This window comes from Parasteatoda tepidariorum, unplaced genomic scaffold (genome assembly GCF_043381705.1).
Source record: "Parasteatoda tepidariorum isolate YZ-2023 unplaced genomic scaffold, CAS_Ptep_4.0 HiC_scaffold_57485, whole genome shotgun sequence".
Lineage (NCBI taxonomy): Eukaryota > Metazoa > Arthropoda > Arachnida > Araneae > Theridiidae > Parasteatoda > Parasteatoda tepidariorum.
The window spans coordinates 129658-144743 of record NW_027261827.1 but is presented as its reverse complement, the minus strand read 5'-3'; the positions used below and the strand labels follow the sequence as shown (position 1 = coordinate 144743).

General features: G+C 34.0%; 2 protein-coding genes and 1 pseudogene across 3 annotated transcripts; all 3 read right to left on the bottom strand.

The window, feature by feature from the left end:
* Positions 1-3211: 3211 nt before the first annotated feature.
* On the bottom strand, positions 3212-4418 carry LOC139424886 (protein FAM200C-like). The gene is made up of 2 exons (XM_071176951.1): positions 4365-4418; positions 3212-3847 (listed from the first exon to the last, which is right to left on the bottom strand). The coding sequence occupies exons 1-2, from the start codon at positions 4416-4418 to the stop codon at positions 3212-3214; spliced, it is 690 nt and encodes a 229-aa protein (XP_071033052.1).
* Positions 4419-7431: 3013 nt separating this feature from the next.
* LOC139424885 (uncharacterized) lies at positions 7432-8403 on the bottom strand (annotated as a pseudogene).
* LOC139424882 (uncharacterized) lies at positions 8324-10556 on the bottom strand. Of its 2 annotated transcripts, XM_071176944.1 has the most exons (4): positions 9923-10047; positions 9582-9840; positions 9169-9495; positions 8324-9058 (listed from the first exon to the last, which is right to left on the bottom strand). In XM_071176944.1, exons 2-4 carry the CDS (start codon positions 9813-9815, stop codon positions 8714-8716), a joined length of 906 nt encoding a protein of 301 aa, XP_071033045.1. In that variant the 5' UTR covers positions 9816-9840; positions 9923-10047; the 3' UTR covers positions 8324-8713. The 2 variants fall into 2 exon arrangements, with proteins under 2 accessions (XP_071033045.1, XP_071033044.1); XM_071176943.1 differs by having other exon boundaries at positions 9582-10556.
* Positions 10557-15086: the final 4530 nt, after the last annotated feature.

Here is a 15086-nt window from a genome sequence, read left to right as displayed (position 1 = left end):
TACATGTCTTAAGCGCTATCTACAGGACTTTTTTGAAAGCTTATGCAGACGAAAACTGAGACAGACGATTATTATTATTATTATAAACATTATTTATATCGTCTGGCTAAAGTTTTTAGAATTATATTTAATTCTATTTTAGTTGAGGATAAAAAAAACAATTATCCTTCTTTGCAATTATACTTCAGTACGTGTAGTAACTAATATTTTTATCAGCAACTTTGTCTTTTGAAGAATAAACAAAGAGTTGTGTGTATCATAATAATGTCTTTTGTGTATCATAAATGATTTATTTCAAAGTTGTATAAAATTGAACCTAAATGAAAATATAAAATCTCATATTTTGTTTCACATAGAAAAGAAACGTAAAATCTACTTAATCAAAGTGCATAAGAAACAATTTATATTATAGTCTACTAGTATAAACGAACTTTTATTTTTCACAATTATCACTAGATATAGTGACTAATAGAAAATAAATTGTTGGATTATTTCAAAAATTGTTTTTTACCTCAAAACTAGAGTGGCACTTTTCTTTGTCTTAGGAAATAAAATTAAAAAAAAAAAAAAAAAAAAATGCCACATTTTAAAAAAAATACTGCGAAAAATACCATATCCCTTTTTTTGGTGAAAAAATACTACCGTAGTATCGTCGTCGTCGTAGCAAATTTGTCGAGGCGTTTAGGCCCCGAAGGAGCCTTTTACCTCTCCATATGAAGTGGAATAATGAAGTAGTTGCATCGGAATGGGCCTAGAAGAGAGGGAGAGAAGAAAAAGAAGGTGGTGGGCGTGGCCTGATGGATGCTGCCCGGTGATTGGCTGGAATGCTGGCTAAGTCTGTTCTGAGGTGAAAATTTTTGAAGTTTTGGAAATTACTAGGTTTTGAAGAAGTGCAAGCACTTCTGGATTGTCCATGAGTTTTTCCAACTCGGCAACGAGTAGGAGAGTTCTGGCAACTGGAGAAATATCAGGTGGAGTGGGTTTTGGAGGGTCTGCTGAAGGTTTTCGTCGGGGTTGAAGGCGCCTTTTCAGGGGTCTGGAAGGGCAGCCGGTGAAGTTGGCAGTGTGGACGCCGGCACAATTTGCACATTTCGCAGGCGTTGATCTGGGTTTAGTGCAATTGAAGCTGCGATGAGGCCCCGCACACTTTACACATCTGGGATTGTTGTTGCAGGAGCGCTGAGTATGGCCATATCCCTGGCAGTTGTAGCACTGAATTAGGCCACGCCCACCACGGAAAAGCTCGATCTTAATTGGTCGATCGAAGAAAGTCCTCGTTGTGTTCAGGAAAGATCTGCTGAGATTATTAGCATCGTTGCAAATAACAACAAAGTCCTTATTGATGTTGTTAACAGCTTTTTTCCTTCTCAGCTGGAAAATCTTGATGGGAATGAGGCCTGTGGTTTCAATCTCAGCTTGGAGGATCTCAGGAGTAATTGTGGCCGAGAAGCCTCTAAACAGCAGTTTAGCAGTACGTGAGTTCTCGGTCACAATTTTTTCCGCCATTGGAAAATCAGAAGCTGTCGCAGGAGGGTCAGGAACTTTGGACGGAGTAGCATCCACGGGGAGTTTCCTCGGCTTGGCTTTTCTCCGCTTCTTTCGTACTGGAGTGCAGGAGGGAGATGCTGCCGCTGGGGTGCCGGTGGTGATGCTGCGATCTGATTGGTCGGCTCCAAAGTTTCCTGGCATTTCATTGGCTGAGGGGTCTGGCTGCTCTTAAGAGATCGGCATGCGGCTATGAAGCTTTGCTGGGCGAAGCATCGATCCAATTCTGACTTAGAAAGCGGCACTGGAGAACTGGTGATCTCTGCAAGGGTCTTTTCGGCATTGTTGATGAAATCATCGATTTTCTCCGGCGTCTCAGCGACTTTGGTGCGGGCCAGCTCGGTCATCCGTCTGTCAATGGATTGAAGAGACTCGAAGTCTGAGCGGGCAGGTGGAGAGCGGCTCGGGGTAGACGGATTAAACCGTTTTCCCCCTCGCCCGAAGCGATGAGAAGACATCACAGGAAGGTGGAAGTGAATATAGCCCTACTCTCAATTCGAGTCTAATATTCGGAAAATCAGCAGTGATTCACACCTTACTCTCAATTCGGGTGTGTTTCACTAGAACATATGACCTACTCTCAATTCAGTCAATATATTCTATCAGCAGTGAACGATAAAGTCTTACTCTCAGTTCGGACTATTATCGCAGGAGCATCAGGAAACACAACCTACTCTCAGTTCGGTTGGATCGAGAATTACTACCGTAGTATTAAAAATACTACGTCTGGCAACCCTGATCCTCAGGGTCGAAGCTACCACTTGGCTCCTCCTTCTGCTTTCTCATTGGTTCCTTCCTCCACGACGTATCTAGGTACGTGAAATCGGTAAACCTGCCATCTATCGAATTAAGCTCTAACTAGTAACGGTTGTTAAGAAGTAAATAATTGTTTTCGAAAAAAAAACTGACTTAATTAATTATATTAAAATTATAAAATATAGTAGAAAAAAAATATAAAGCTCTAAATGCCCATAGATGAAAAAAAAAGAGCCCAACATAATAATTATGTAAACAATTAGTTATAAGTTATTACATCTACCTTCAATCCAACAATGGCATTCGAACCCAATTATATTTGAAAACATCGTTTGCAGGGAAATATCGACCAAAGTCTGCTATTAGTTTTTCTAAATGATTAATAATAATTTTCTGTATTTCAAAATCTGTGATATCAATATTATTGTCTTCAACAAGTAAATTAAGAGTGGGGAATAAAGCAAGTTTCTTTACTTCAACCTTATTTCTCCATAATTTGAGTTTATTTTTAAAACATGTAATTTTTTCAGTTAATTCAATAATAGTATGATTACGTCCTTGCATAGACGTATTTAGATTATTTATTTCAAATAAAATATCTAACAAATAAGCAACTTGAGTAATCCACTTCAACTCGGAGAATTTAGATGCTAATGGGTGTTTCTTTTCTCTCAAAAATAATTCGACTTCTCTCCGTAATGATAATACTCTTTGAACAACTTTGCCCTGGGACAGCCATCTAACTTCAGAATAATATAATAAATGTTCGTATTCTGCACCAGATTCGAAACACTGTTAGCCGGAAATTCTATAGTTAAGAGCTCTTGATTTGATAAAATTGACTACCGCAACAATTTCATCCAAAACGATACATAATTCGGGCGTTATTTTTTTTGAAGCAAGATTTTGTCTATGTAACAAACATAATTTGTGGATTCATTTGTTTTGCTCTTGTCGAAAATCCCTTTTGAGATGCTGTCATGGCAGCTGCACCGTCGGTGCAAATACTGAAACACTGATTCCAATTTAATCCTTCTTCTTTAAAAAACGAATCGACCATAAGAAAAATATCTTCACCTCTAGTTGTTGTTGTTGGTTTGCAAAATAAAATGTCCTGTATATCTGTTAAACCTGGATACCGCACGTAAACCATGAGTTGAGCATCTTTACTTACATCTGTCGTTTCATCCAGTTGAATACTAAATAAACCAGCAATTTTTATCGCAAAAAAAAGTTGATTCTTAATATCAAATGACATACCATTAATTCGTAAACGAATTGTATCATTTGATAATGGTATCTTTTGTAATTTCTTTGAACTTTCATCTCCGCACATGCTACGTGCCATGTAAATGGCAGCAGGTTTTATAAGTTTTTCAGCAATATTATGGGGTTTCTCTTGTCTTGCAATTTGCCAAGCCACATGAAAAGAAGCAAGTGTAGCTTGTTTGGCAGAATTTATAAAACCACTACTACTTGGTGCATCCAACTCTGTCTTTTTAAATGGGCTTCTTTTCTTTCGAAAAAAGTACGATCTTTTCCCTCCCTTAAAATTTTGTTTAATTGCAAATGTAGAATCAGTCTATTTTAAAGTGTTCATCTTTCTATGTTTTTCATTTCTTTTACCCTGATTTGCAATTATTTAGATGTTTAATTTTTTTTAATATACAAGGTCCGGCTATTAATTTCCAGGACTGACGTAACTGTAGGAGAAAGAAAAGCCGGAAGATGGCGATAATGATTGCATATTGAAGAGTGTTTTCTTTCGCATGTGCAGTGCAATCGGCGCCATTCTAAAGTGAGTGGTTCTCGTGGAAAGGAGCATTAAAACGGAGCTCTTAAATTCCTGTTGTCGAAGAGAAATGGAGCAAAGAACTGCAGAAACCTACAATTTGTTAAAACAAGTTTGCGGCAAGGAAGTATTATCTCGCTCAAGAACTTTTGAATGGTTTAAACGCTTTCGTACGCGAAAGCGTGGAAGATGATCCGCACACAGTTCGGCCGCAGTTCGTACGCAAGCCGGAAAACAATTGAAAAAGTTCGCGTCCACACATTGCGTTTGCCTGTGAGGCGATTCTTAGCTCAGCATGGTGTCGTTGAGTCGCAGCATCCACCATACTCGCCAGACCTAGCACACACTTTTTCCTGTTTCTTAAGCAGAAAAATTCACTGAAGGAAACAAGATTTCAGGATGTCGAAGCCTTCACGAAAACTGTAACGTCACTAATAAAGAGCATTCCAAAAGAGGACTTTAAAACTTCTTTCCGAAATTTGTACAGCCGAGCACAGACGTGTATTACGGCTAATGGGGATTACTTCGAATAATATTAAATGGCTATGTGTTTAACTTTTTTTTCTTCTGAGTTATTCCATAAGTCCTGGAAATTAATAGCCAGACCTTGTAGTTTTTTTCGTATTAATCATTAATAAAGATATTTGTTTTAAATTTGTTGTCTACAATACATTATTTTTGTGAAAATTAATGATATCCAACAACCAATGCAATAAGAAATGTTGATATTGTATGATTTCTGGTTAAAATGATGGGAAAAAAATTGAATTTAAATAAATCATTTAATTTAGTTTTTGAATTCCATAAGCGTATAAAAAATACGCGATTTGGCAACTGTCTGGCTCCTTGGTGACAAAGTTCGTAACTCCGCTGCGATGTAGGTGCCGAAATGTTCCAAATCGTCTTTTCTGGCAACAGTAGTATACAGGGGGTTTGGAGGGACGGAAGTGACGTCACAGTAGAACGTCACCACCCGCCTATTTTTGTCCGCTAACCGGAAGTGGTCGGAAACTGTTTATTTCTGCCCGCCTGTAAACCGGAAGTTGGCTTATTTCTGTCCGACTATATTTTCGATTTTAGTTTCGGTTTCTGTTTTTAAATCAGTTTTGTTTTTTCAATTTAACATTTAATATTACTTTTTGAGGGTGGCAACACTTTTTAGTTTCGTTTTGATATTTCATTGGTGAATATTATTATGTTATGACGTCATGAATCTGTGAGATAATTATGGTATTGCGTAGTTAATTAATTATATAATTAAAAGAAATGGTTGTTAGTTGAGAAATCGAAACTGGCAGGCATCTTTGGTTTGAGTTGAGTTTAGTTGTACACATGCTGCTGCTCATAAAATAATTTTCGAATACACACGTTATTATAAACTTATTTCTGCCCGCCTCGACGTTACCATCACTTTCTTTAGTTGGCAACAAGTAGTTATCTTCCATGTGCATGCCATCTGTTCAAGGGAGTACCGGCTTGGGTCTGACGTCACAGCGGATACGGTGAGCCATCCTAGCGCGCTCTGACAAGATAAGTCTAGATCCGTGATATTGAATTCAGTTCGCTTCACGCGGGCTGTTCACGTGATGCGATTAAATTTTCTTATTGTTTAAATCATTTTCGGAAGATAATTTTTTTGTATTTTGGCAACACTATGTATAGATAAGAGTATATCTCCAAATCATTCATTTCTATTACGCTCCTACTCGATAGGTGTTTGTTTAGCGTTACTCGCTTTTGTTAAGTTTTTAAATTTTATAGTTTTAAATTTTTATTATTAAGTTTACTTCTTAGCTTCATTGGCTTAGTAAATTATGGCTGAAACTTTGAAAAGAAAACATGCTGCTATTGAGGTAAGTACTATTTCGATTGTATTCTTTATAAAAGATTTTTAATATGTTAGTTAAAAGTTCTTTCAATGGGTATTTCGTTATTTAATAGTTATTATAATTCTGTTTTAGTATTTCTTTTAATTTTAAAGATATTTTTAAAAACAACGTGATCTTTAGAAATAGTTCTCAAATAGATTAGTATTTTTTTTTTGTGTATTAAAATTTTAATGGAAAAATAAACTCTTTATTTAATCTTAATAGTAAAATTAGCTATTGTTATTATGAACTTATTATTTGAATAAAAGATTTAAGTTTTTATTGTTTGTTGAACCTGTTGACTCAAAAATATGTTCATTCTTATTTAGGATGTGCCAAAGAGGAGAGGGGCATTCCAGGAAGGACCTTATCCCGAGCACTACTATCCCATTGGTGATAAACTCTTTGTGCTTGCTAATGTCTACCAGAAGAAGGCAGCTATCCATATCAGAACATTTGACCGTTATGGAGACAATTACAACCCCTCTACCGTTGGACTTACTCTGACGCCTGAACAGTTCAACGTCTGTTTTCACTATGTTCCATCTTCTTCAATTTTCGACATCATTGAAATCAATCTGGCCCTGGAAGCAGTCAACTCCTACGACAAAAGAGAATTCTACCTTCTGATGGCAGATGATGGTAAAATCAGCTTGACTCACGAGCAAACATGTCGCAGCTGCCGTGTCTACAAGTTCCCAGTTAATATAACAACGTGATATAATGACAACGTGAACTCCAGCTTCATCGCTCTGAAGTATAAATCCAGGGACTTTCTGGAGACATTCCACACCGTGTCCAAGCGGAACCTGCCTGTTGAAAAACCCACAAGTGACCGCTACGAAGAAGCCGAGAAGGATATGAATGTGTGCCTCTCAGTTGTCTTATATAAAAACATTGGACAAAAAAAAGACATTCGCCCACCCATGAGGCTTGGCGATGAAGAAGTAGAAATCGGTGATTTAGTGCCCGTAAAAGACTTTAACGAATCGTGCATGTATCTGAACTTCACAGGAATAGTTGTGGACTTCGAAAGGGAGTTAACTGCAAACATGTTGTTCCCAGAACGGGAGCCGCTCATAAACTTTTTGAGTGAACAATATTTAAAAAACATTAAATTGGATGTATGTATCGAGGCAGCTAGAAAGGATTTCTGTTCGTATGAATTTTAAAGTATTTACTATTCCTTCTAAATAAATGTATTTATCTTATATTTATTTTCTTATTTTTTCTTTTTTAAAAATGTATTCATGAAGTTTAATTTTTCAGCAGGTATTGAAATTTTCTTTTTCAGAGGCAATGATATTTTATATTTCAGGGGCTTATTTTTAACAATGATTTACAAGTTTAGTTTGGTAAATTACTTGTGTAATTCGATTTTTATTAAATACCAATAATATACTTAAATTTAAATTGTTGATATTGTTAAAAATTGTAGAATATTTTATAGAATTGGATTAGTATTAATAATGTAATTAAATTTTATTTAATACCATTATAATTAAATTAAAAAAATTACTATAATTTACTTTAACGTTTGCGGAAAAATTATAGATTATTTATGTACAAATGGATAATTTATTATCATCAGTTTATAGGAAACCTGAACATTCGTAGTTCAATTTTTGTGAATTTCTGAAGTTGAGGGTAAACCCACGCACCTTACAGCATTGTTTCCCCCCAGCTGTCTCATAGGCGTAGTTTTTAGCTCCACCTTTAAAAAAAACATTTTAATGAATAATCAAAATTATAGCAATATTATAATAATCAAAATTACATTAATAAAATAAAATTTAAATTTATACATACCAGATACAAACGTTGTTATGGTATCACCATCCAACTCGTCGGTGAATTCTCCCAGGAAATTTCCAAGTGGCGGATCATTCTCACCGTTGCTTGCATATATGATGGAGTCCGTATCATGATAGAGCACCGCGTCTCCCAACTTCTCCATCTCTGAGTACAGTTTCAGTCTTGCCCATGCTGTCGTGAACGCGGCCAAAAAGATGTTTGTGGACGCATCCTGAGCTACAAACCGCTTCTTAGTACTCCCAAGAAATGGCTGCCACTTCTTGCTTTGGGAAGTACACATCTTTTACCTGAAAATTAATAATATCATTCAATTTTTATTATCTACTTAAAAAAAGCTAGCTCATTCAATTCCAATGAATTTTTAAAAAAAATTAAAGTAAAAATTTTGATGTAAAAAAAATCAATTAATAAAAGTACATATAAATACGTAAGAGCTTACATGTTTTGTGATGTAAAAAAAAAATCAATTGATAAAAGTACATATTAATACGTAAGAGCTTACATGTTTTGTGGGATCAGACAAATATTTGTTAAAATGGGCATTCCAGCTGTCCTTTATTGCAGTTCATTCCCCATCTAAAAAATAATAGCAATAACCTTAATCAAGAATTAAGATTTTACAAGCATTTACATAAAAATTTAAGAAGCAAACTATGCAGACCTTCCCCAAAAACTATTCAAAATTAACTTGGTAACAGCCCTTCTTCCCAGATTTTTTATTATTTTCGAAGCCTCTAATTCCACACCTTCTTTTTCTAAATATGCTGCAATATAGCTAATTTTATCTTCCTCTGTGACGCACTCAGCTGGCCAGCCACTTGACTCTTGCTTTATCTTTAAAAATAAATCGATGAAGGATTTAAAGAGTGATGAAGAATTCTCTTCAAAGTGATACACTTCATGAACCTAAAAAAAAACAATAATTAATTTCAAAAATCTATACCATATTTAATACAGTTTGACTGTAACCTATAATCATTTCATTTTCTTTAATTTCATAACCTTTCCTTAGGTCTAGTTTTACTTCTTCCGTCACCCAGGTGCCTGTTATAGATCTTTCATCGTCGGTGTGGGTGCATGGGGTTTGTTGTAGAATTTCTGCACAACTCCTACACAGAGGAAACATCAACTTCTTATTGCAGCGATACGAGAGAACTGGAAGATACAATTTCCTTGGTGGCACAATGGTGCATTTTACGACACCAAAATAGTTTTCAAGGGAAGTGAACCCTTCAGTGATAATGATGGGGTGACCTACGGGGTACTTGCAGTACTTATTTACCTAAATAAACGAAACAAATATGAATAAAATGACTTGTGAATAACGCAAGTGTTCATTATACAAATAAAATTAAGAAATAAAACATTTAAGTTTCAAAATAAAAATATTACCCATGGATAAAGCGAAGTGAAGTCGACATATTTGGCCTCTCCTTCGTAGAAAAGTTTTATGGCTTTTGTTCTGCCCCCAAAAAAAACCTCTCTGGGCACGAGGCGATCCTTCACCTTATGGCTGAGTAAAAATAATTTTAACTCTTCATCCGTCAACTTCTCCTTTCGGAATTCATGCTCCCAGCACTCTATTACGTTGTAACCTAAAGACCTTAATTTCTCGGTGGTGTCCTCAGTAGTCTGCCTTAGATCTCCCATAGTCATATCTTTAAACGGATGGATTTGATCTGCATTATAACATTTCAAGCAACCATGGTAGAAGCACCCCTGAAAATAATAATTAAAAATATACATACAATTATAATCTAAATAATAGTATATAAATTATTACGATCAATAGAGTCAATACTTACATGATACTGATATATAGTGTTGGTGTATTCGCAAAATCCGTCCACATAATTTCCACGAATCTTCACTTCCCCTGTTCCATTGAGGGCGTGGGCAATAGTAACACCTTCTTTCATTGATAAAAAATCTAACCATCGGATGGAGTCGGCACTATAGTTAACTTTTGAAGTATATCCCTGAACTGGAACCATAGCAATAGTTTTTTCTTTAATATGGGCACTTCTGAAAATTGTCATACTGGCTGAGGCAATAGTAACGTACCTAAAATATAAATGACCCATTATTTAAGTTCACTTACATATAATTTACAGTTACTTTAAAAACACTCTAAGCATATGCTTACTGGAAAGGGTCGACACCTCCAACATCTAAGAACTCTTTTTGGTGAATTTGACAGGAACGTCGCAAAATATCAACATCAGATCTATAGAATAAAATGATATTTTAAATCAAATAAATAAAAAAATTATGTAGCCAAAAATAATAATAAAAAAATTTACTTGCCTGCAATAAGCTAAAATTTCTTCTTTAAAGTTGAAGATTTTATTCTTTTGTTGTTCATACCATTTAAAGAATTCCGCTCAAGCCTTGCTATTCATAGAATTTGAGGAATAATAATCAGCATCTGGAACAGGGCCAATATAATTTTGATTCTGGGGGGTGTCAAAATAATGAGGGAAAAACCCCTTGTGTAATTCCTCAAGACCAAAGGTAATGGGAAGTTTTGACAACGGCACTGGCATGAAATTGATGGAGACTATAATGCGCAACTGCAATCCCTTGTGATGAATCATCATGAGTAAACTGCCGTCTGGAATGATATCTGGCTTTGTTCCTTGTTCAATAAGCCAGGCTAGAATGAATTGCCCGTCGAAACCAAAGAAAAATAATAATAAATTACATTTTACTGAATCAATAAAAAAAAAAAGTTTTTAACCGTAAATACAAACAATTCCTTAAAATTAAAAAAACTAATTACTTACGCTTTCATATTATGTGCTATAGCAGTATATCCTTTATGTTGTTTGTCAAACAGCCATGCCCAGTAAATTGGTCACAAGCATCGTAGCCTTTGAATACATACTCTGTACCGTCTGCTGTTTGGGCCACAGCCAGATTCACCACATGGTCACCCGTTGACTGGTCAGTTTCGAAGTCGAAAAAAATTAGTTTATCAGAAGGTGATTTCGAATCCGTCTTCTTCAGAAAGCATCTATGGGTTGATGCGACAATCAACTTCTTACAGGAAGGGCATTTTGTGTTATAGCATTTATGCTCAGAGGGAGGACACATCTTTCGCTGTAGGACTTTCTTACATGTTCCGCATTGATAAATCTAAAACAAATAGACAACGTAAGAAATTTGGGAAAAAATATCACGGAAAAGTAATAATTACAATATCATTAAGAAATTATACCTTAACACAAAGAGATAATTGCTGGTTTCCAGTTTTCGCTTTATGGGCAATGAAACAATCTTGTGATTGACAAAGTCGATTACAGTCTGGGCACCTTTTCTTTATGTCGTCTGTAGCACAATCATCCCTTCGGCATATCCAACAAGCTTTCAAGCAACGGTGGTCTTCAATATTTTTGCAAGGCTTATCGCACATTTCGCTGTAAAAATTGGAAGCATAAAAACCGGACAAGCTTTTAATCACATCAAAGTGATTATTGTGTAACCACAACGTTATACGCCTGGGCCTTGGTGTGTCATCTTTGTATGAAACCTAATAAGAAATGAAATAAATTAATTACTTAGAGAAATTGCTAATTAAAGCCTACGCTTAATTACTTGCTTCATCTATACTTTTTAAAATCTGAAATGAAATATACAATAAATAATATTATACATTGAAATTATCATACATTATAATTTTTCCAGAGCAATTGGTAATTAAAGCCTACGCTTAATTTACTAGCGTCATCTATGCTTTATATAATCTGAAATGAAAAACACGATAAATAATATTATATATTAAAATTAAGTATTTTTTCCCACAATTCTAAAATGAAGAAAAAAAATTATGCAGTTGCTAATTTTAAATAAATAATAAAAACATTCTTACCTTGTTTAAATTTGTAGATGAAATCACTACGATTTGAATATTCAGATAATTTTCAAATAGCTTTATCTCCCGGTATGTACAAGGTCCCAACGGTACACCAGCAGCACGATCCAATTCTTTCGCTCTGTTCATAAGAGCGGGCCGCGTTCTCTTTCTCATTGCTTCTATAGCCGTCCTGTCGTTCTCTAAATGAGCAATAGCGTAAACTATTGCTTTTGCGCAGCATAATCCTTCATCATCCATTGGAATTGTCAAAATTGACCTTTTCTTTAACCCATCCTCTTGCTCGTTAATTACTCGCTGTTGTCTACCAGCTCCTACGTCACGTAATATGGTAATAACATCAATGAGGAAACCATTGTCCAATTCAATACTGTTCGTCGACTGCAGCACCTTCATCACCGCAGACAATATTTTCTCGACTGTCATTTCAGAGACGGGCATCAATGTGGTGGAAATCGGTTTGTCGAGACCATCAGCTTGAATACAAATTCTTATTAAATCGTTCGCCTTTAAATTCCTGGAAACCTTCTTCAAAATTTCTAAAGAGTTGCCGAACTAAACCTATTGACACATCTACCAAAGGGGTATTCGCAAAATCAGCAGGTAGCCTCTCTTGATCTACGATTGCTCTGAAGGACACCTCATCCCCTCTGTATTTTTCCGTACGCCTTCGGGACAATTGCTCGAGCATAATGGCAGGTCTTAACTAGAGTTTAAAAAAAATTATAAGTAACTTAATACATTGTTAGATTTCAAAAAAAGAAGAAAATATATCAAAAGGATCTTACATTGATTGGTACTGAATCTTCCCTCTCAACAAAAGCAGACCCTGCAGTAGACGGGCCAGGACGATTCTGTTGAAATATATAAAAATAATACTAGTATTAAAAATTGCTAGAAATTTATAAAATACTAGAAATTTTAATAATCTGCTATATAATCGTTATAAAATTTAAATAATGCTAGAAATTTTATTAATTATTTAAATTATTAAAATATATTAACAGATGAGCAATAACAATAAAATTGATACTAAAAAAAATGACATGGAGTTAAATATTACCTCAAATCCTGAACCCACTTGATAATAAAGAAAAAGATTTTGGAAAACTTGAGGAGCTTCAACAAATCCTTGCGTAATATCTCCTACTATTACCCCGTCATCTTCTAGAAACGCTTGAGTCGTATCAACAACAAAATCATCAACCTCAAGAAATTGTTGAGACATCTCACATAAAAGCTAAAATTAGAATTGTTACATTTAAATTACGCTCGTCTGGAAACATTAAAAATGTAAATTTAATTACTAAATTCTTTAAAATAATTTCGTACCTCATCATCATCGGAATCAAAACAAAATCCGGGTTCAATGTACTACAAAATAAAAATATTTATTTTTACAAAAAAAAAATATTCAAATAGAATAAATATTTTTAAAAAAGCGTATCTCAACTAAAATATAAAAATAAAATAATTATTTTTAGAAATCAAATCTACATTATTTTAAAAACTATATAAATACAAAAAACAAAATAATAATAAAATAAATATAGATTTACTTACATTGCCTTCTGAAGAATTAACGGATCTCTGTCTTTTCGCCATGCCGGATTAACACTAGTAGTTACAGATTACACTATAAAAGTAAAAAACAACCGCACTGCAAGGAAAATAATATTCCAACTAACATTTTTATCTGGAAATTTGTCCTTATATACTCATATCAAACTCTATCTGGATAACACCTGTATCTCCATATGGATCACATCTGAACAGATAAGCGTATCCGTTATCAACCCTCACATAAGACATAAGCATAATTTAAAACATATCTTCCCTCCGCTTGTAGCTCCGGAATAGATAAGTGTATCCGTGTTCAATCAACGCCTCCTTGAAGTAGGAAGGCCTGAGCACGGATCAATTTAGTAGTCCGATGTGACGAAGTTAAATGCGCAGTAGATGAATAATAAGAAAGATGTCATTACGTTCGGGATACTAAGCTGCGTAGTGGTTGAAAATACGAAATATGCCATTACGTTTGGACTACTAAAGGATATTTATAGTAACCCGTGCTGAGGCCTGCTCATTTCTAGGAGGTGTTGGTTCAATCCGTACATAAATACGATTTAAAGCATATATTGCTTAAAATGATACATTTTATTAAATAATACTAAATTTAAATACATTTTTTAAAATTTATATGATTAATTAGATTAATCTTATTTATTGATAAAATTTAAAATAGATATTTTAAGCATATCTAATGGTGGTTTAAACAAAAATCATTTATTATTATCCCACTAATAATATTATTCATTTCTTTAAATATTAATCTCAAAGTAACCAATGAAGTATTATTCATTTCCATAAACATAAATTACTTTTATATCGAATAACGTGAATAATAATATTTGTTGATTTAATAAAATATTAATTTACATTTATTAAATTGGAATAAATATAATCATAAGATTAGAAAAACATATTTCTATAATTAATTTTAAACATTCTATAGGCTCTAATAATAAAATTAAATATCATATAGGTAATTAATAAATAATTAAACATAGTCAATTAAATCGGTTAAACACTATGGCTCTAAATTGATATCGAACGTGTGCTGAATACAGAAGTCTATCTTATTAACGCAAAGGTGTATATGGATTCGTGGGTCAGTGGTTAAGATAGCAAACTACTGACCCACGAGTCCATTTTGATGACGTGGGTTCGATCCCAGCTCAGACCAAAATATCCATGTTGTTATTAATATTAATTTTTAAACTTATTTCATAAAGTAAAAATACAATTAAAACTGTAATTTTAAACATTCTATAAATTTTAATTATAAATATTAGTATTATATAGGTAATTAATAAACAGTTAATTAAAATATTATTAAATAATATCTAATAGAAACATATAATAGTATTTAACAAGCAAATTACAATATTCTTTTATTTCTTTGTTTCACTCATAGAGGGCGCCACGTCTGTCTTATTTAGTCTTTCCATAACAAAACTAAACAGTGTTGCCACCATATAAAAGAAATAATAAAACAAAACCACAGGAGGGCAGAAATAAGTTAATAATAACGTGTGTATTCGAAAATTATTTTTATGAGCAGCAGCATGTGTACAACTAAACTCAACTCAAACCAAAGATGTTTGCCAGTTTCGATTTCTGAACTAACAACCATTTCTTTTAATTATATAATTAATTACTTACGCAATACCATAATTATCTCACAGATTCATGACGTCATAACATAATAATATTCTCCAATGAAATATCAAAACGAAACTAAAAAGTGTTGCCACCCTCAAAAAATAATATTAAAAGTTAAATTGAAAAAACGAAACTAATTTAAAAACAGAAATCGAAACTATAGTCGGCAGAAATAAGCCAACTTCCGGTTTACAGGCGGGCAAAAATAAAC

What these genes read in the sequence shown, in the direction of transcription:
- LOC139424886 (XM_071176951.1), bottom strand. Translation starts at nt 4,418, where the DNA reads ATGGTGGATGCTGCGACTCAACGACACCATGCTGAGCTAAGAATCGCC. An exon ending in AGCTAAGAATCGCCTCACAG is followed by an intron (nt 3,848 to 4,364) that starts GCAAACGCAATG and finishes CAAAATTTTAAG; the next exon opens with GGAGGGAAAAGATCGTACTT.
- LOC139424882 (XM_071176943.1), bottom strand. Translation starts at nt 9,860, where the DNA reads ATGGGTCATTTATATTTTAGGTACGTTACTATTGCCTCAGCCAGTATG. An exon ending in ACACTATATATCAGTATCAT is followed by an intron (nt 9,496 to 9,581) that starts GTAAGTATTGAC and finishes TATTATTTTCAG; the next exon opens with GGGTGCTTCTACCATGGTTG. An exon ending in TCACTTCGCTTTATCCATGG is followed by an intron (nt 9,059 to 9,168) that starts GTAATATTTTTA and finishes TCGTTTATTTAG; the next exon opens with GTAAATAAGTACTGCAAGTA.